General features: G+C 39.0%; 1 protein-coding gene across 4 annotated transcripts in view; it reads left to right on the top strand.

The window, feature by feature from the left end:
* The first annotated feature begins 2,043 nt into the window (after positions 1-2,043).
* Trdmt1 (tRNA aspartic acid methyltransferase 1) overlaps positions 2,044-22,383 on the top strand; it is a 30,529-nt gene continuing 10,189 nt past the window's right edge. For all 4 annotated transcript variants that reach the window (XM_036188995.1, XM_036188996.1, XM_036188994.1 and 1 more), the window contains exons 1-6: positions 2,044-2,147; positions 11,944-12,053; positions 18,306-18,382; positions 20,300-20,371; positions 21,318-21,383; positions 21,684-21,753. In XM_036188995.1, coding sequence (XP_036044888.1) covers positions 2,084-2,147; positions 11,944-12,053; positions 18,306-18,382; positions 20,300-20,371; positions 21,318-21,383; positions 21,684-21,753 — 459 coding nt within the window. In that variant the 5' untranslated portion in view covers positions 2,044-2,083. The remainder of the gene's footprint in view (positions 2,148-11,943; positions 12,054-18,305; positions 18,383-20,299; positions 20,372-21,317; positions 21,384-21,683; positions 21,754-22,383) is intronic.

Here is a 22,383-nt window from a genome sequence, read left to right as displayed (position 1 = left end):
TTGGTCACCCTAGCAGTGCCAAGTATGGGTTCCATCTTGTGGAGTGGACCTTCAGTCAAATCAGATGTTGGATGGTTATGCTCACGAGATTTGTACTACCATTGCACTAACATAACTTGCAGGGAGGACAGTACTGGCAAAATCAAAAGGTTTGCACCTGGGTTGGTGTTTATGTTTCTACTTTGGTAGCCTGTAGAGTATCTTCCTGTACCAAAGAGGCTAGCACACAGAGGTTTAGGCTCTATGTGAGTACCAGCTTGGCTTCTCCATTTTCAATGATTTGTGTAGATGTTGTCTTCAGCAGTGGGGCCTTGCTGTCAGTTTGTGGAGAACAACTTGTAGTCTTGGCAACAGCCTTGTTTGTTTGGGAGTTTCTATGGGAGCCCTTTGGCCAAAATGACTTCTTTTTGGGAGGGGGGAGCTGAGGATTGAACCCAGGGCCTTGGGCTTGTTAGGCAAGCGCTCTACCACTGAGCTAAATCTCCAACCCCCCAAAATGACTCCTAATGACATTCTGTTATACTCATAGATGAGTGCCTTGCTCATCATCAGAGAAGCTTCCTCCTGCAGCAGATGGGAACAAATACAGAGACCCACAGCCAGACATTATGCAGAGTAAGAGACCTTAGAACACTCAGCCATAAATAAGATGTCTTCATCAAATCTTTTCCCTTGTGGATCAGGGAACCCCATAGAAGAAGAGATGGAAAGAATGTAAGAGCCAGAGGGGATGGAGGATACCGTGAAAACAGGCCTTCTAAATCAACATGGTGGATACACATTGAACTCACAGAGACTGAGGCAGCATGCACAAGGCCTGCATAGGTCTGTACCAGTTGGGGTTCTAGGAAACTGGACACAAGCATCCATCCCTAACCCAAAACTAATTTCCAACTGATAATCACTTGCAAATGAAAATGTAGTTTCCTCCAAGGGAGTCTCACTGGGGAAACAAACTACTCTTAAGGGCAGCAGTAGATAGCCAATAAAAAAGTGAACTCAATGGCATCTTTGGAGTTTCCTTGTTTTATATTGTTGTGTCAGGATTCTTCCTTTTTCTTCTTCTGTTTTTTTTTTTTTTTAACAATTACCTTAATATTTTTAATTTTATTTTTTTCTTCTCTCTTTTTACCTACTTCAGGTCCTTTGCATATATATCATGGTTCCCAGTTTATTGTTTTTATGAGTGTGCAAATGAGTAGGTCTGTTGCTTGTGCCTTCTCTTGGGCTCTTTTCCTTCTTTTTGCTTTGCTTTCATCTTATTTTATTTTATTATTATCCCACAGAAGCCCATTTGTTTTCTAATGAGAGACAGGAAAGGGGTGGATCTGGATGGGGGGCAGGAACTAAAATCAGAATGTATTAAGTGAGGAAAAAAAAAAACCCCTATTTTCAATAAAAGAAAAAAACTCAGCGCATATGTTGGGATATTTTCCAAGGGAAAATAGAATTAATCCTATTATCATTTACAGCAAGTAATCCTCTTTATTATTAATGCACCCCCAGGGTTCTGGAGCCTTCTTGGGAAGAGCTTGGTAAGATTTAACTCTGAAGTGAGAATCACATCCCTAGACAAAGTGGCCAGGATTTAACTCCTTACTCCAGCACAGGCACACCAGAGAGCATGTGGGTCTGTATTCAAGATTCCTCAAAGAAATGCTTGATAGAGTCAGACTTCAAAAGAACAAAAGGAACTCGCTGTGAAAAACGACTCTAATCAGTAACTCACTTCAAAGCCGATGGCATTTTTTTTTTTTTTTTCAGCTCTCTACAGATGGGTTTGTTTCTCACTTAAGGCCACAGAAAACAACAAACAAGAAAGATAAAACACAAATCAGCCTACGGAGCTGCTGGCTCTCACTTGGGCGGCTTTGTTAATAGTTGTCTGTCCTTTGTCCCCTTCCTCAACCATGCCATGCCCCAGGCTCCAAGCTGCTCTCTGAGTCTACAGCCTGAGCCACAGGAGGTTGGGGAACTGAAAAGCAGCGGAACCAGAAGTGAAGGGAGCGGTGCGGTCGTGGGGGTAAGAGAGGCGGAGGACCGGTAGGCCTAGTTTCCAGGCCGCGGTCGCGGTTGCAAAGGGATGGAACCTCTGCGTGTCTTGGAGCTCTACAGTGGCATTGGTGGCATGCACCACGCGCTGCGAGGTGAGAGCGGACAGAAAACTTCTGGGTGATTCCTTCCGGGCCGCAGGAGTCAGCTCTCGCGCCGCCGAGGGGCGGAGCGGCGGGGCGGCTCCTGGTGGCCGCGGACCTCGGTTGCCCTGGAAACCGCCTCAGCGCCGCCCCGGTCCGCCCCTCAGGGCAGTGGCTCCCCTACTCTGGCCCCAAGCTTTGTAGCCTAAGCAGGCTGGGTGCCCCAGAGTGCTGTTTGTGAGGGAGGATTCTTGGGCCTGTGAAGTCAAATGAATTTAATTTGGTTGAGACAAAGTTAAGGGAAGAGGGAGTCCTTTGTCCTGTGCCAAGGCCCATTCTAGGCTGGCTGTCACTGAGCCTGGAGGAAGTCACGAAAATGGGAGGGGGTAGACGGGGGTGGGGTGGAGCAAGGCGATAACTACAATTCAAGATAGAACTGTGCAAGTATTAGGATGTAGGGGAAGCGAAAAGGGGGAGGGAGTATGGTTAAGTCTGTGGAAAGAAACGTGCCTTCTGCAGGCCTTCACAGATGCCAGGGAACTGGGATCAAATTTTGCAACTTTGGCTTTACATTTTCGAACCTGTTACTTGGTTTTAAATGTGTGAAATAGAACTTCCAGAAAGGAACCTCAAGAATTAAAGATAGAGTAAGGTCCCTGACACGTTGTAGCTAGTTAGAAATTAGATCGCTGTCACTTTCGTTTTGAGAGGCTGTTTAATTTCTTTGGTATCTACCCACTTTTCGTGATAGTGACTCAAAAATAATTACTTTGTCAACTCCGTTGCCATGTAGAGAAACACACTGGATATGTGTGTGTGTCTATTCTGAAGCTGTTAAGGCAAACACAAAACCAATTCCTCTGCTTCCCTTTTTGGTATCTTGAGTAACAGGAGCCTAAGAAGCATGCAGTATCTAGTGGATTGAACTTGTACATTTTTCCCAGCAAATATTAATTTTTGAATCTATACTAGATTAGAAATATTACATACTACTTACTTTTTTTGGTCTTTACATTCATTTATCATATTAAAATTAAGCAAATTAGGGAAACGTGTACTATCTGCTTTATGAATTTTGTGCAGCATATAGTGTTACCGTTTTCCCAATATCTTAAAATTTTTTAATTAACACAATTTAAAAAAACACTTAGTACCTTGTTACAAGCTATACATAACAACCACTTACATTTTGAACTTGTAGATTTCTCCTAATTCTTTTCCTTAAACACATTGTGCTTCAAGTAAATCCTTGAATGTAAATCTTAATTTTTTTCTTGAAATGTGCTTATGATTTTTGGATTGATTCATCCAACAGTGAAAGCTAGAACCACAGTCATTTCTTATCTGGACTGTAAGCTCTTTTTTATGTCTACCCAGCTGCCCTCTTGTCTAGGCTCAGTGAGCTCAGTGGGCTTTGTGTTCCTTCACTCTTCTAAGTTCCTTCTTAGTTCTAGCCTTTGCTTTTGTTACCACTTGGGGTATTGCATACCCAGACTTTCCTATGATGCCTTTTTCCCCCCACCCATCTTATGTTAGTACTAAGTAAATGTTTTTTTTTCCTCCCTCCCTCCAGTTAACTGTTTTCACTGTGGTGTTTCCTCACTGATAAAATAAGATAAAAATCATGGTAACTATAACATTTTGTATTATAGAGTTTGAAATGCTAAGTTAATATTGATGAAAGGCATATGCATCTAAAAAGAATTAACCATTGAGCAAACAGGACTCAAACTGACAAATTGAAATGGGATTTTCAGAAGTTAGTTTGAGAGAACTTTATGAGTGATACCATAATTGTTTATATATTATATATGTTTTACACACACACACACACACACACACACACACACACACATACACATGGGTGCTAGAAGAGACCATTAAAGGTTGTTAGATTTCCTGATGCTGGAGTTACAGGTGGTTGTAAGTCACCCAACATGGGTGCTAGGAATTGAACTGGGATTCTCTGGAAGAGTAGTAAGTGCTCTTAACCACTGAGCCATCTCTCAAACCCCTATAATTGTATTTTATGGCAGTTTTGATAGTTAACTCGAGATGGAATACTGTCTTGTCCTCTCCTATAGTTTTCATTGACTTTTATCTGAATATGTCAAACATTGTGAAATTATTGATTATTGAGAAAATACCAGCAAAGAACATTGTAATATTTTATAGTGGTGGGACATTTACCAAATGGTTCTGTTTCCTCAAAGCAAATTTACAAAAGATACATTCAGAGTCTTTGTTATTGAAGTCTATAATCCTCTGGATCCCAGGTGTTTGAATTACTTGTTCACTATTTACATTGTTTATTTCCTTTGAATTCTGCATGTGAACATTAATTGGTTTCCTATCTATAAAGGACTGTAAAGAATTGATTTCCTGTCTATAAAGGACTGTAAAGAACTTTAACTTGTATTTTTTCTTTTTATTGAGTCGATGGGATCGAGTCATGCATTGAGTCACTCTTGTGGGATGTGTGTGCTCACAGTCTAAAATGTGTGCTTTGAGAAGTGTCTTTTGTTGTTCATCATCAGTATTTTCCTCTTATTTCTCAGGCTCATAACAAAAAGACCATTGAATTCTTTTATTTAAATATCAGAAAAGTTAATTTGTCCATTTGCTTTGTACTGATTGTAAAAGTAGTGCATTTTCTGGGGTCATGGTGGAGCATGCCTGTTATCCCAACCTTCAGAATATGAGCCAAGGGTATCAGGAGTTTAAGGCTAGTGTGAGCTACATGGTGAAATCATATCTCTAAAATCAGTTTAGACCTAATAAAACAAACAAACAAACAAACAAACAAACAAACAAAGCAAGAAGTAGTTCATCCTTACTGTTTTTAAACAATTGAATAGTACAAGGAAGCAAAGATTATATCTCCTGCAAATTTCATCATGAAGATAGCCCCTGATAACATTTTCTGTTTTCCCTGTTGTGATATGTACAAACCACCCACAGAGACATCAACTTGTGGTTCATGACTCAACAGGATACTCTGTAATTAGCTGTGGCAGTGAACAGGATGATTTTTACTTTGTATCAATAGCATGGATTGTCTTTTAAATATAACTGTTCCCATACATGCATGTAGTTTACATGTATATCTTTTTACATTTGCCAACATTTTTCTTTAGTACAAATTTCCAGATAACTAGGTCTAATAACTAGAAAAATTTGTAGACTGTAGGACTGAAAATATTACACATTCCTTAAAAAATATTGGAGATACCATTTACAAATAGCCCTCTCAGTATTTACTGTATTTAGCGTTCACATACAGAAATAGGTTATGGAGTTGCTCTGTGATGAAGTTCCTGCTTCCATAATTGAAGAACCCTTCCTTCTTAACTCCGTTTAGGATACCTGGGAAATGTTCATTAAAAGGTGTATTTTTGTTTTCAAATGTGTAGCTAGTTGACTAATCAGGTTGTTGTGTTGATAGTGCCCTGCCTTGAAGGTGACGTTTAAAATGCATTTCTTCATAGGAGCAAAGATGTGTCAGTGTGCATTCACTTGAGTGGCTAGTAGAAGCGTTTTCTGCAAATGACAAAACTCACCCAAACTAGTTGGCATAAAAGTTTTAAATACAGATTCATTTAAAGTCAGACTCTAAATTTGGGGTAGAACTTGAAGTAGTGACCCAAATCATGTCACCAGGAATTAATTTCTGTATACATGTGAGTTTTACTCCACATGGATTGGGTGCATGCACAGCCATCCTGGATTTTTATGTGAGAACTGGGGATTTGAATTCAAGTCCTCATGGTTTCAGAGCAAGTACTCTTACTCAGTGAACCATCTCATGAGCTCCCCAGCCCCGAACCATGTAGTTAACAATATAGTTGTTAAAAAAGCAATTGGACAGCAATTTTAAAGGAATTTTCCTTTTGCTTTAGTTTTCTGCTTCTGTGAATTTGGCACCGAGGTCTGGGTCAAAGAATGGCAGGTCATGAAAGATGATCTGAAGATCCACCCTCTTTTCCTAAACACTCATTGAGTACTGGGGACAGAAAGTTTCTTTAGAAGTTTTTTTGTGTGGACTATCTTCCTGCAAATTAGAGAAAACAAGTAATACATATTCTGGGCAGGGGAGGATTGCCTCACCGCTCCCCGTTCTCTCCTGTCAGCCTATGGGTTGATAGCAAGGCCAGGAAAGTTTTGCTTTTCTCAGCGCTCCTCTCAGATCATATTTTAGTCAAGTTTTACTTAATATTTATAGTGGAGGTTAAAGCCTTCTGGTTACTGTTGTGAAAGCTTTCTGCTTATGCTACTCTGAAATCTCTTAAAAACACTTCTGAAATTTGTGTCTGAATAGTCACAACTTAAATTTTCTCATTGGCCTAATTTCTTTGTAGCACGAATCTTAAAAGTTCTTATTAATAGAAATGAACTCAGAGCCAGGTATTGTGGTGAACACTGGAAGATCAGAGAAACAGAACAAGCCACAGCTACCTCACCTCGCCAATTCCTCAGCTGGTCTGGTTTCCCCAAGCTGGAAGCCTCTGAGTCCTCATCCGAATGGTTCTTAGCTGAACTGCTTCTAAAAGCCTAAAAGCTTAACCAGGCTCTAGTTCCTCGTCCTCATGCCTTAAATACCTTTCTGTTTCCTGCCATCACTTCCTGGGATTAAAGGCATGAGTCACCAAGCCTGGCTCGGTTTCTAGTGTGGCCTTGAAATCACAGAGATCCAGGTGGATCTCTGTCTCCCAAGTGATAGGATTAAAGGTGTGTGTGCCACCATTTTCTGGCCTCTATGACTGTCTAGTGGCTGTTCTTTCTCTGACCCCAGATAAGTTTATTAGGGTGCACAATATATTGGGGAACATAATATCACCTCATTTCCTAGCTTTAATAATGATAAAAACTAAACAATTATCATCATCATCATCATCATCATCATCATCACTATTTTGTCTGTAACTTTTTCAGATAAGTGCTAAGTGATGAGTGGGTTTTTTAATAATTACCAAGTATCTCCTGTTGCTAGAGATTTTATTGACTCTATTTCATTTATTTTTAATAGGAGCCCTTTATGGGAACTGTTTTAAATATCCATTTCACTAACGAGAGAGGATGAGTGAATTTATTTCCCAACACTGTAGCTCATGGGATTCCAACACGAATCTCTCTTCCACTGTCTCCCCACTGTACAGTGCTGACTGCTTGCCAGGACATCTCTTGATGAGCCTGGTGGTTAAAAGCTCACTGTGGATGCCAGCAGCCAAATGCAGCTGTCTATATTTCAATTAGATGAAATTAGAGAAAAATTTAGTTCCTTAGTTGTACTGGTCTCAAGCTAAATGCTTAATACCCATCCATATGTGTATCATACCAGACTATGCAAATATGGACCGTCCCTGTTGTCATCCATTGTAGAGTCCCATTGGATGGAGGAGCTGTTTTAGAGTAACTCTTAATTTCAGCTACCTATATTTAGAAACAAAAATTTTAGGGACAGTGCCTGCCCTGGGAAATTAACTCCTCAACCGTAAGGGTTATCTGTCCAAGGACTAAGGGTAGTGTTGGTGCTGCACATCATGCACTGTGTGGCCTTGACAAAGGGGTTCTTGAGTGACCTTTCTCTGTTGGTCTTCTGAGGAAAGCTCCAGGGAATCAGGAGGAGAAGACAGGAGCGGGTGGGTGTGGATGGGGCCGGTAGTGGCTCCCTCCTCTCAGGAACACAGCTTTGGTTGGGCTTTCCCAAACACTTCCTAGAAAAGAATTTTTGTGCCTCAGTTTCCTTTCTCAAGTTCTCCCCAAAATCCACCCATGCTTTCTTGAACTGTGTTGTGTTTTCTGAGGTGATCTCTTTACGTTTTGTGCCTGTAAGCTCCCTCATGTGTTCCTTTTTATTCAGTAACCTGCCTTCTTTCTCGCTCCCATGTCACTTCCCCAGATCTCTGTCTTTCCACATTTTTGTTGAAAAATAATATTTCAGTTCTAAGATGCAGTGTCCGTGGCATAATCAGATCTCAGTCCACACATCTAACCATATTCCTATGTGGCCTTCTGTACCAAGTGGGGTGTTAGCAGCAGTACTCTAAGGAGTGTCTTGACCCAGAGTAAACATGGCTGTTGATTATCTAAATTTGTAAGGCTTTCAGAGGAAATAGGTAGATCTATGTGTGTATGTGTGTTGGGGGAGGCTTAGTTTTCATTTTGTGTGTAGAAACAATTTCTTAGCAGTGTCTAGACATGCAAACAACTTTTAAGAAAAGCCAGGAAATATATTTGCTAATAGCAATAAAAACATTTTAAAGTGATTTTATGTATATATGTATGTATGTATGTATGTATGTATGCATGCATGTATTTATGTATGTATGTATGTATGTATGTATTTATTTATTTATGTATTTATTTATTTATTTATTTATGTATTTTGGGAGGCATGTGCCACGTGTTCGTTTGTGTGGGGCATCCATTCTCTTCACTGTGGTTCCTGGGATCAAGTACATGTTGTCAGCCCCAGCTGGCAAAGATGCCTTTATGTGTCTCAATGGCCCCAGTTGACAAATTTTTTAAATTAAAAGTCTTTATAATTCCATTTCTACCTAGCGTTTTTATTCCCAATGAAGCTGTCTCTGAATGAAGACTAGACCTTGGGTATACTCATCTGCTTCACCATTTCACAACTAGAGGTCAGTGTTAACATACCTACCTGATTAAAAGTCACAGGTGTGAGGCTGAGGCCACTTGAATATGTGTCCAGTGTTTTATGAGGGCCAGATCATAAAAAAAGTAGATGATAAAGAAAGACAAAAGCTCTTAAGAACTAGTTATTTCAGCGTGAACTGCTTAATTCTACATTTGAATTAAAAAAACTATTGGTATTTCTCCATGGAGTAACTATTCGTGAGTTTATCTATTAGGCCAGGTAGAGAAGGAACTTGCACCTTTTACTACCAGCTAAGTTCTTCCCTACAGCTTTTCCAGAAGCCTTAACCAGAAAAAGAAGGAAAACTATTGCTCTTCAAAGGTAACTTCAGTCCTCAGAAATGGAAACATGATGTCCATATAGATCCTGCCTCACATTGTCCACAATAGAGTGCACTGTGTGTCTCTGTCAGAATGTCTCACCTTTCTAAGAAACTGTGCTTCTTGTTAATAAACATGAAACCCAGCATATTAACTGAAATGTCATGGATAAATCTATGCACAGCCTGGGATCAAACTCCCTCTACTTCCAAAGCCCTGCTGGGTTCCTCTCCCAGTTCTAGTTCCTGTGAGAATTACTCTTGGGTCTTAGAGAGGAGACAACTCACATGGGCACAGTTCTAGAGCATTCTTTCCACTTGGACATTTTCAACTTGTCATTTTCAAAATGTCTCTGCTGCTCAAAGGCTTTTGGAATCTGTGGATTTAAAATTTATTAGGGACTATTAAGATGGCTTTCTTTGGATTCTAGTTGAAGACGTTGCCAGAAACTGATCAGCTTGCTTTTTCCATTGTTACATATAAGTTTAATTACTTCTTATAAGCATACCTAAACACTTGTTTTAAATACCTAAACATACCTAACAATTTTTTAAAAAATCAAGTTGAAGTTAACATCAGTAATGGCTTACTACAGGATGAGCATTCTAATTTAAACAGCAAACTGTGAAATGCTCCAAAATGAAAGACTTTGTAACTATCAACTTGATGCCACAAGTGGAAAATTCCACTCCATCTCATATAATTCGTTGGAGTAAAAAATGCCCAGAAACCAAACATTTTATACAAGATTAGGGCCAGTGAGATGACCTCCAGGCCTTATGTACAAGGCATATAGGAAATAAATTTTGTGTTTATAATTGGGTCCTACTGTTGAGCTATCTTGCTATATATATGCAGATATGCAGGGTTTAGATACTCTCTCTCTCTCTCTCTCTCTCTTTCTCTCTCTCTCTCTCTCTCTCTGTGTGTGTGTGTTTCCTAATACAAATAACTTTTTTGATAGTGCGGTAGGTTCCAATTTTAAAACAGTTTAAAATCTGTGCATCAGTCCACAAGAACAGTGCATTTGCTTATTGACTTTAAAACTCCATTCTTTTCTGAGAATTCCTTTCCAGTTCATCAGGCTTTGGATCTCCACATGAGACATTCATTTGTCAGTTGCTTTTTGTCAGGTTTTATGTCCTCCGGCATATTATACAAGAACATAAAATTACTTATTGACTATGGTATGGATTCAGCACATGATTAGATTTTCAGTCAACCTGAAAAAAAGATGAAAGTCATGTTAACCACCTCCAGGCCATCCTGCCTGCTTCTGTGGGGAACTGCAAGCAGGCTGCACCATGGAGATTTTAATTTATCTTATTTAGCAAAGTTGAATTCTGAGTACTCATAGTGATTAGTGACTTGAATTAGTAAGTTTTGTGATTTTTTAAAAATTAATCTTTATATATCTTTTAGCTTAGAAACCTTTTTGTTTTAGGTTTTAAAGTCTTTCATGCTTTTAAACAAAGATATAATTTATAAACTCATATATTTTAAAACAAGAAACTAGTTATTAAATTTAAATTCAGCCAGAGGCAGCCACCTGTGGTATTAAGTCTAGGGCCCATGTGCAAGGCACAGAGGACCATCCTTTTCCACAGAAAGGAAGAACCTGGGGGGATAGCTGAGTGATTTGGGCCTACCAGACAGACTATTTACTTGAAACATTGAAGTCCCTCTGTTCCCTTGAGCCTGTCTTTACTAGGATTGTGTGTCAGGTTGCAGTGACTTTCTGAGCATGCGTCTTTCTCCTCCTTTTGTCCTGTGATCTGGGCAGGCACTTAGATCCTGATTTTCCTTCTCTTTAAATGTCTGGACCAGGGAAAGCTGATTGTTAATGGCTACTAAAGAGAGCTGTTTGGGTCTGCTGGTGATCTCATCATGTAAACCAATAATTTTCTCAAGTTTCAGGTTCTTTTATGTTTAAAATTCCCCATGTTTCCTCTTGATTTTGAACAAGGTATATGCATAATTGATTTTGTACTTGGTTGGAGGTAACAGGGTGGTAGCCATGAGGTATAGCAACAGCCACACTTATAGAGTTCAAACTTTTATTACAACCAAAAATATGTTCAGATTCTTTGTTTCTGAAGCTGTGTTGAAAATGTGTTTCCTCAGCAGCAAGGTGAACCTTAATATGAGCATCTCTTCCTCTGTTGTCTCTTATATACTGTCAAAATTTAAGTTTTAGGCTCTGAACCTTTTACATTTGGACACCAATGAATTTACCTCACTTAAAAATTAAACTCTAATTAGGCTGATTGTGTTGTGTGTAAGTTATCTCTCAGTGAAGCTGTTATTACAAAATAAGCTTATATTAAAAGCAATTTCAGTGGTATTGTGAATCAGCTTTTCCTTAATACAGGAAGGTGAGAATACATGGTCATGTATTTATATGAAGTTCTGAATAATAGGGCTTCTAGAGTGTGTTATAAGTGTTGCTGTCTTTATTTAACTTGGAACACTGTGTCTGGCATAAGTGTGTGGTTTAATGAGGAAGGAAAGCCATCTCCTAAGATAATGTAAGAAAGGTGAAATCTTCTCAGCACTCAGCCTGCTGCCGGAAGTGGTTCTGGAAGACCCCCTCCTGCCTGTCCCTCCTGCCTGTCCCTCCTGCCTGTCCCTCCTGCCTGTCCCTCCTGCCTGTCCCTCCTGCCTGTCCCTCCTGCCTGTCCCTCCTGCCTGCCTCTTTATCAGGGTCTGAGATCAAGCTGGGTAGCTGAGGAACAAGTCAGTGCACTGCTGGGTTCTGCTCTTTCAGCCTTTCTTTATGGTGGTCTGATGCTGAAGACCTCTGAAGACATCCCGTTTATCATTACAGAAAGTGGTATCCCTGCACTCGTGGTGGCTGCTATTGATGTGAATACTGTTGCTAATGAAGTGTACAAGCATAATTTTCCTCACACACACTTGCTGGCAAAGACAATTGAGGTGAGTATATATTATTAGTTTAATACATATAATAGCAGTGAAAATGCATATTTCTAACAATTTCTAAATACTGGTTTCTAGCAGCTTGATTGGAAAATAAATCATGCAAATGAGAGTTTAGGAGAAGAGAATGTTTGAAATTCTATCAAAAGAGGGAGTTTTATTTTTATTAAGAAAAAATTTTAATTCATTTTACATGCCAATCAAAAATTCCCCTCTTTCCTTCTCCCACCCCTCCAGCCTCCCTGTCCTAACCCCCCCCACGTCCCTCCTATAAGAAGATAAAGCCTCCCATGGGAGGTATACATTTAGTAGAGGTACCCAAGCCCCTCCCCCTGCCTCAAGGCTGTGTGAGGTGTCCATCATAGGGAGTAAGTTATATAAAAACCCACTTAAAGAGTGAGGTCAGTATCTTGGTTTCAGAAAAAAAAATTTTGATAAGAACATGCTTAACTTGTAAACTTTAATGGTTCACATTCAGTTAATAGTTATGTAATACTTACAGCACTTGGTAACACTAAGGAACAGGTTCCTTGGCTATTACTTTTTGAATACTCATTAGCAAACTTGTCAGAGTTAATTTTTTTCACCTATCATGGACTCTGTTTTAAAAAGAATATGAACAGTAGATGGCCAACACAAAGGGAACTCAATTGGGAGATTTTGTCTTACAATGCTTTTGTTGGGATTTTTTTTTTTTTTTTTTTTAAGCTTGCTTGTCTTTTGCTTATCTATTATGGTTCCCAATTTTTGTTTTTATGGGTGTTTTGTATGTGTATTTCTCATGCTTTTTCTTTTTTCTCTGTTGTATTTTATTCTATTTTTTTTTAAAGACTTTTATCATGGGCCTGTTTCCTAAAGAGAAAGAAGGCATGTAGTTGGATGGGTAGGGAGAGAGGTGGGGAGGATCTGGGAGGAGATGGGGGAGGGTTAACCATGGTCAGAATAGACAATGAAAAAATGATTTTCAATAAAAATAAATAATAAGTAAAAAGAATATGAACATAAACACCCTGTTTCTTTCCTATTGCTTGTGTGTGTGTGTGTGTGTGTGTGTGTGTGTGTGTGTGTGTATGTGTGAGAGAGAGACAGATTGAGAGAGAGAGAGAGAAAGACAGAGAGAGAGAGACTGTGCATAAAATGGCATGAGCGTGTAGGGTTTTGTGTGTGTGTGTGTGTGTGTGTGTGTGTGTGTGTGTGTGTAGGTCAGAGGACAACTTGCAAGTGTTAGTCCTCTATTTATACTATGTGGCTTCTGAGGATTGAACATTGGGCTTGGGGGCAAGGAAGTGCTTTACCCACACTCTCACTGTGAAAGACTACCAGCAGCAAGTGCAGCTGCTTCGTGAGTTTTCCCACCGAGACGTTGATGGAACCACGTTAGATGGTTAAAGCACCTTGGAAAACTGTTGTTATCTCATAGCTTTGAAGATAATTGTCGCAGACCCAGTAATTGCATTCCTAGGTGCTTATCCACGGGGAAGGGAAGAAAAAACCCAACAGAGACCAATATTTCTTACTGTGAGAGTAAGGCCTCATTTTCTTATTGTGGAAATTTTACATGCAAAATTCTCATGAAGCCATTATCATACACAGTGCAGTGGCATCCATGCAAAGTGTGCAGTTTGTATTACTTACTTAGTTATATCAGTTATATGTGTTTTCTGGAATAAAATTTTTTGTTTAGAATGTGTATAACAAATATTTTCTCTAATTTTATGGCTTGTCTTTTTATTTCTTTAGGTGTTTCCATTAAAGAGCAGATGCTATAGTTATAAGAATTAGTTTTTTCTACATGGGACTTTTTCTAATGTATTCTGTGAAATCTTTTCATTCTCCAAATTTTTCTGTTTCTTTTTTTTCTTCTAGGTTTGTAGGTTTGGCTTTTACATTTTTATCTATTATCCATTCAGACTTACTTTTTGCAAACAGTATGCAGAATGGGTTAAACTTTTCCCCTTAAGAGAATGCAAAGTTGATCATTTGCTGAAGAGAGCAGTCTTCTCTTAGTTAGTTTCCCTGACATGTTATCAGAAATAGATCACAATTATGAGTGTATTTCTGAGTCCTTTTCTCAGTAGTATGCATATATCAATTCTTACTTCAATAATATATAGCTTTGATAGTGATAATTTTTAATACATACTAAATTCTGGCAATGTAAATTCTCTGTTGGACTATTGCTATACATACCTAGGTTCTCTGCTTTGTACTAAGTGATGCTTAATCTTGTGTGAAATCTGGAAATTGTATCTTTTCAGTAATTGTTCTTTCCCTAGTAGATGTTCTTTGCTCCATCTCATCCCACATTGACTGTTGTGTGCACAGACTGTTACCCAGAGACTACGTAGATAGATTATGTATAGCTTCCTTCATCCTGTGACACATTCTAGGCACCTTGACCTCCTTCCTTGATCTCCTTCCTGTCTCTCCTCCACTTGTTTAGGTTACTTGGTTCTGTTTGGGAGTTGCCTCTCTTTGCTGCTGTCTAGAAATAACTACTTAGCAGAAAGCTGTGGCAATTGTAAGTAAGATCCCACTTCAGTTTTTCAGTCTCTTCCTGGCAATGGTAGCCTGCACTAACTGGAGTCTACTATCTGAAAACAACAGCAGTTCTTACTTACATTTAACACAGCTTTCTAGGGCTTATGAGATTGTTTTGATTTTTTAAAAATGAAGGTTAAGTTGTTAGAACCTAAACTCTTATAGTTTCATTGTAGACGTTCACTGCCAGGTTTTTTCAACCTTTCTGCCTCCTCTTCCAAGATGATCCCTGACGCGTGTGCGCGTGTGTGTGTGTGTGTGTGTGTGTGTGTGTGTGTGTGTGTGAGAGAGAGAGAGAGAGAGAGAGAGAGAGAGAGAGAGAGAGAGAGAGAGGTCTCATTTAAGAGTTGAGGCTGAGCATGGCATAGTCTCTTATCCCGCTCTTTGAGCAGTTATGGGTCTCTGTTAACCTCCATCTTCTACTCCATCTCCTCTGATGAAGCTTCAGAGATGCAATATGGATATAATAATAATAAGTCATCAGGAGTCAGTTTAGCACTATGTCATTTTAGCAGAGTTATAATAGTAGGTTCTCACCTGAGGCCCATGACCTGTCTAGGTACAGATTTTTGGCCATGATTGCAGTACAAGGTATGATAATAACTAATAACAGTGCATTTCATAAGTATCATGGACAACCAGAATCAGTATAGCCTTCTCATCATGAAGGTAGCATTCAGAATAAGAATACCCAAAATATGTAATTCTGAATTGATTTAACAGACAGACTTAGGTATATTTAGGTTCCATAATTTCTGTAAGATAGCAAATGCCATAACTGATTATTTTGTAAAAATTTTTATTACAAAAGCAAATTTAATATAAATATTTTAAAGTAGGTGTAACCAAATATGACCCAAATCAACAGATTCTCAGTATAGTACCCACTCAATGCTTCACTTTCTTTTTTTATTTTATAATTAATTTAATTTTACATATCAGCCACGGATTCCCCTGTCCTCCCTCCTCTGCCCCCCCCCCCAGCCTACCCCTTCCCAAATCCACCTCCCATTCCCATCTACTCCAATCAAGGGCTCCCCTGGGGAGTCAGCCCAGCCTGGTAAATTCAGTTGAGTCCCCTCCTCCCTGTACCAAGGCTGAGCAAAGTGTCCCAGCATAGGCCCCAGGCTCCAGACAGTAGTTCATGCACCAAGGACAGGTCCTGTCTCCACTGCCTGGGGGCCTCCCACACAGTTCAAGCTAATCGACTATTTATCCAGAGAGCCTGATCCAGTTCAATATCCTGTCTGTTCTACTCTTTAAGAGAAATGATGCGAAATTATGTGTATTTGGACCTATTGAGAGCCCCAGATATGTACCAATAGAAGTTTGAGGGAGTCAAACTTTAATTATATTTCCTTGCTAGCTTTAATAGATAAAGGTAAACCATAATATATGCACAGTCTATAAAATTATTGGAAACAAGAATAGGGGCTGTGGGGAAGCACCTCTAGCTCATTTAAAGGAGAATCAGTTCATTCATGCTCCTAAGGGGAAAAAAGACTCTTTATTTTATAGTATAGTCAAGAAATAAGAATTATGTTTATGTATGGTATGTGATTTTTATGTATTCACATATGTAAGCTATGAAATGGTTCAGTTAAGCAAATTGGCATATTCTTCCCCCTACATTCTTACTTTGTGTGAGACTGCTGGGCAGGCACAAAGTACATCACCATGCTGTTCAGTGGGGTCACCCAAACTCACTCTGGTGGCTTACCTGAAGCTCGGTACTCTTCAGCCACTATTTCTCACCCAGTTTGCTCTTTGCCTCTATGAGTTTGTCTTTTTCAGTTAACATATGCAGGTGAGGTCATAAAGTATCAGCCAGAATCTAACTTAAGAGAAAACACTGATTTACCTTATGTCCCCGTGGATCAGCATGAAGGTGGAGGCTAGCTCCCTGCTTATGGTGTGAGGACTGGGTGAGTAGGAGGCTAAGAAGTGGAGAGTGCTTGGTTCTCAGAGAGAGAGAGTGAGGAAATTCTTTCAGTCTCCTCCTCCTCTCTCTAGTAGGCAGTAGCAGGTGACTTCTGATAGGCAAAGTTTGCAGATGAAGAAATGAATTCATTTAGAATAAATGAACACTCTGGGAGTAGGAAGATAACTGTGCTAAGAGCATGTTGTTCGGGGCAGTAAGACCTTGACAGCAGCTCCCTTCAGAGACTGGGATTCAGTTTTGGCTGTGTACCAGGTCTGTCTTGAGGAAGGCAGCTTTCTCCAGAAAGCCTGCCAGAAAAGTCTTTGTTATCATCCGTGGTCGGGCTGAGATGGCACACAAAGGTTCACAACCAGCAGCAGAACTCCTTAGTCAAAAAGCTGTAGATAAAACCAAAGTGCTCAGTTAAGTTAGCTTAAGTTAGTAAGTGAGAAATTACTAGTGGCTAGTGTGTAAGTGTCACGAGCAGACACTTCATTGAGCTTGTTCATTGTTGTGTACAACAATGCCTGCCATGTAAATGGTACTCAGAAATAGTAGTGAATTGAGTTATAAAAACTGCTTAATGAATGAACATTCTGTACTTATCAAAATGAACAGAGAAATACCAGGAAAATGCTGATAAAGGATGAAAGGGGGTTCAAAGCTGACATTAGATAAATGATTAAATGGTAATTGGTTTGTAAAATACCTTCACAGGGCAGGACAGGATAAGAAATAGCCAGCCAAGGTTTTCATTGTTTATCAGTTCTATGCTACAAGATAGGTAAACCATTGTCTTGTGAATACAGACTCCATAGTTACAAATAAAACATGAGCAAGCTAATCAGAAACACATCTTAAGTGTGTCTAAAGTGGGCTTTCAGAAATACATCAATGTCTAAAGTAAGGATTCTATTAATGTGATTTAATGAGATCCTCATTGAAAAGAAGATGACTATATCTGAAAGCATTCATCAAATTCAGTGTCTTTTCTGAACATTTTAATATCTTGTAACAAAATTAGAAAAAAAATTGAGCACTTCTCAAGATTGATATGTTATTTCCTGGACTTACGCATGTCACTAACTTTTAATTCAGTGGAGACAGCTGACGTGTTCCCAGGTTAACTCACTCTTCATAGAATTCAGAGCATAAAATTTCCTGCTTTATCAAAATACTTAAGCATTTTAGAGATTTGTTATAATAATTAGGGAGGTCATGATACTGGGCTATTTTTCTTACATTTCTGGCCATGAGTACATAATGAGAATTGGCAAATCCCTGACATGTGTTTCTCATTGTTTATCTTCTGTGTATACATATATATGTGTTTTTATATGCATCTATAAATGGAACCAATTAGGGATCATTGTAATTCATCTTGTCCCACTATGATTACTGTGCTAAACTGACATAGTACTAAACTGACTCTTCTGGCTATTCAGTAGTCTATCACACTTGCAAAACAGAGAAGTATATTGATAGATGCTTAAAGATTCCCCCAAACCTTTGCCAAATATGGTTAATTACAAAATAAAGTTCTGCTTGGTCAAGTCCAGAAAGAGCAGTGTTACACCAGAGACCTCCCAGAGGAACAAGTGTTGTGGAGGGAGGAAGCACGGATTTTTCTGACAAGATTGCTTTGTGAAGTTGGTGTAACTGAAGTGCTCTGTAAAGCACTGTGTTAGGTAGACCCATGGTTTCTGACGGCCTTCTTTCTAATTGTTTAGTTTTTTTTTCTTCACTCTATACATGTTTTTGTTTTCTTCCCAATGTTCATGCCTTAGGGTATTTCACTGGAAGAGTTTGACAAACTGTCTTTCAATATGATTTTAATGAGCCCTCCATGTCAGCCATTCACAAGGTATGTATAATACATATTTTCTGTTAAGGAAGAGTATCTGTGGGCTGAGGATACAGCTCAGTGGCAAATGCTTACCTAGCATGCATGGGCCCTGGGTTCAAATCACGACACACACACACACACACACACACACACACACACACACCTCACCACAAATAAGAAAATAAAGAGGAAGGAAGGAAGGAAGGAAGGAAGGAAGGAAGGAAGGAAGGAAGGAAAGAAGGAAGGAAGGAAGGAAGGAAGGAAGGAAGGGGGAAAGAGGAAGGGAAGATGAACAACTTTGTAGACTACAGCTGTACTCTCATAGCTTTCACATACTTTATAAATATATCCTTTTATTCACTCATATGTATAACTGAGCATCAAACATAGGATTTGACAGTTATTGTCAGAAGAGAAAAATAATTTCATCAATAGTGGATATGTAATACTATGTTATAGGTATATTAAGCTACATTTATTTTTGTTTCAAATTACCTTAATTGCTTTAAACTGTTGGGCATTTGAGTATTCAGAGCCAATTCTGATTAGTGAAGCTGAATTTCCTTAGGAAATGTTTCATTTGTAAATTACTTATGTAAAAAATTGAAAGCTAGTATAGCATATATTTGCAAATTGTGTATTTATCAAAATTAACATTATAATTCAGATTTTTCATAGCCACATTATAATTTCTCTTGCAGATTTATGTAATAATTGTCACAATGTGTCTTAAACCAAATTCATTTTCTCTATTTAACAAAATAAATTATTTTAAGTAGCCATATTAATGGAGTCTTATTGTTACCATTTTGTAGGTGAGAAACTGAGGCATAAAAAGGTTAACTTTCCCATGACTATATAGTTAGACAAAGGTCAGAACCATTATTTATTAATCATTTATATATTTTTATTATATGACTGTCTGAAGTGTTATATGTAATAAATATTTTGATTAGGATGAATATTCTTGTGCTACATTTTAACATCATTGAACTTAAGGAAGCTTGTCTCTCTGGGGTTATTGTGCCCATGTGCCATACAGTGTGTTTGATGCTGTAGTTGCTGATCTGTGGAGTTATAATTGAAAGGAATGACTCATAAATTAGTGTTACATAAACTGTGACATTTGGTACTATAAGATCCCTGGTAGTACCATGAGAACACTGAGGACAACATGGCATGTGTCAGAGAAGACAGAGAATGTGGCATATGAAAGTGGCGTTAAGCATGTGGGAGAGTGTGACCTAGTGTGCACAGAGCAGAATTCCCCTGCATATATGTCCTGCTGCAGTGGGCCCAGATCTAACCTCCTACCATCTTCACTGTATGTTAGCCTATTTCTAGCTGCTGATGCAAGCACTGACTCTATGGTTGTTATCTGAACTCTGGGTGGAAAGGGACAGAATATAAAAACTGAAGATTTCTGAGGAATCTGTTTAAGTCCAGTTTAATCCCCAGCCTTTAAGCCTCAAACCCACTGATAGATTGACAGAGATGTCACATAGCTTAGGGCCTTGAAGCCACTAATCACCGAAGTGGAAACCCCGAGCCTGGTCCTGCTATTCAGACCCCATCCAAGTGCTCCATTCCACTTGAACCTTGGCCATGCTGTGAACTTTGTCCGGTTTGTTTTCTAGCCCGGTGCTGCCTGACTCCTGTGCTGACCCTAGTTTGTCCAAATCTTGAGATCAAGGGTCTGTTTACACCGGACAAGACTATCTCAGTATCCTTATTGTCTAGTCTGTTGAAATGGCAGTTATCACCAGTGGTATCTGCTCTGGATTACTCCCCACCCCCCAGCATGTTTTCTTTCTTTTCTGTTTTCTTTCTTATGGTGAAGATCAACTTACTTAAAATTCTCTTAATTGACCAAGTCATTTTGGTATCATTATATACAATTTTTGATAGCCTTTTTTTGTGTTTGCTTTTTTTTAGAATTGGCCTACAGGGAGATATGACTGATCCAAGGACAAATAGCTTCTTATATATTCTAGATATTCTCCCAAGGTAAAAATTTAGATTTTTGTAAACTTTCCTTAAATTTAAAACTATGGGCATGGAAGGATGTAATGTTTGCCATTTTGTAGAGATTAACAGTTGCCACATGCACCCTTCTCTTGTCAGAACTAATAAAATGACAGCAAATGTCACTCTATAGTGAGTGACAGAACTTTTAGTAACCAGCTACATTTTCTTGCCTCTGCTCATTCCTATTAGCCATGCAGATGTTGCCAGTACTAATGAATACCTCCACCATGGCTGAATGGCAGCCAGTGCTGGTGATCACTGCTACCGTGGCTGAATGGCAGTCAGTGCTGGTGAACACTGCCACCGTGGCTGAATGGCAGCCAGTGCTAGTGAACACTGCCACCGTGGCTGAATGGCAGCCAGTGCTGGTGATCACTGCTACCGTGGCTGAATGGCAGCCAGTGCTGGTGATCACTGCCACCGTGGCTGAATGGCAGCCAGTGCTAGTGATCACTGCCACCGTGGCTGAATGGCAGCCAGTGCTGGTGATCACTGCTACCGTGGCTGAATGGCAGCCAGTGCTAGTGATCACTGCCACCATGGCTGAATGGCAGTCAGTGCTAGTGAACACTGCCACTGTGGCTGAATGGCAGCCAGTGCTAGTGAACACTGCCACTGTGGCTGAATGGCAGCCAGTGCTAGTGATCACTGCCACCGTGGCTGAATGGCAGCCCTTTGAGCTGTGCTGTGCAGAAGGCCTGTGAAACCCAGATTTTGAGATGTGCTTCAATGGACATTAACTCCTCAAGTGTGAACTTTTCCAAGTATACCATGTCTTGGGAGAAATTAATAAAATAGAGTTTAAAATTCTTTTTTTAAAAAAAATCTAGAAAGTTACTTAAACTTCTACTTCTCACAAGTTATGATTTTCTTTTTACTTCTTTGTAGTGAAATAGTTGCATTTCTGTTTGGTTTTGGTTTTTAGATTACAAAAATTACCCAAGTATATTCTTCTAGAAAATGTTAAAGGTTTTGAAGTATCATCTACAAGGTAAAAAAATATATTTGTCTTGCATATGTCTTAGAACTGGGGAGGGAAGTTAGGGGAAACTGTAGTCAGGGTGTAGTATTTGAGAGAAGATTGAAAGAATAAAATATTTGCTAAATTGAAAAATAAAAAAAAAAAATGTCATTTCTCAAGTAATAACCTAGGAGCCTTGTCTCTGAGTGGCTTGGGTAGATAGAGTTGGGTTTTTCCTGATGATGAAGTATTGTGTGTGCTGTTATATAAAAATGCCATGTCTAAGCAAGGGCTGGGAGCGTTTCTCTCCGACTCCTTTTCTCTTTCCAGAGGGCTGCTGATACAAACGATAGAAGCGTGTGGCTTTCAGCATCAAGAGTTTCTGTTATCTCCTTCCTCTGTAGGTACCACAGTTACAGACCCTTATGTAATTGATCATTTCAGGGCTTCCCCCACTGGGCATTTAATGTAATAACCAAATAGATCTATTTCTAATACTTTGTACAAGTGTTAAGTTGGCTCAGACATAGCTCTTACTTTTTGAAGAACATGGTGCATGCTTGTTGATTTACTTGTACATAAAATAGGTTCATTAAATCTCATGCATTTTTCTTTTAGGAAAATAAATGAGTGTAGGTTTTGAAAATGAGTTCTACATGTTTAAATTAGGTGTTTGCATGCTATAATGCTCAAAGTAATCTAAGATTGAAAGTAAAGTGGACATATTATTTATAATTCCTTTTTGTTGCATGACGTTAGGTTGTAAGCATTGTTTTCCTTTCATGTAAGAAATCAAAGCACTTATTATTTGAAAGATTGATTTTGTAAGTGTTGCTGTATTTGTTGTTTTCTTTTTAGTTTCTTATCATCATTAGCTATATTATATAGTTGTCCACAAATGAAAAGAAAATCTAGTTTAAAAATTTACTGTGTAAATTGTCAGAACTGGCAGTGTAACTGATCTTGTTAGCTTTATTTCAGATCATTGCCTCTTCTAGAGTATGGTAAATCCTCCTCTTCACAAGGAAAA

This window comes from Onychomys torridus, chromosome 5 (genome assembly GCF_903995425.1).
Source record: "Onychomys torridus chromosome 5, mOncTor1.1, whole genome shotgun sequence".
In the NCBI taxonomy this organism is placed as follows: Eukaryota; Metazoa; Chordata; class Mammalia; order Rodentia; family Cricetidae; genus Onychomys; species Onychomys torridus.
Note: the sequence above shows the minus strand (reverse complement) of the source record. Positions and strands in the feature narration are given on the sequence as shown.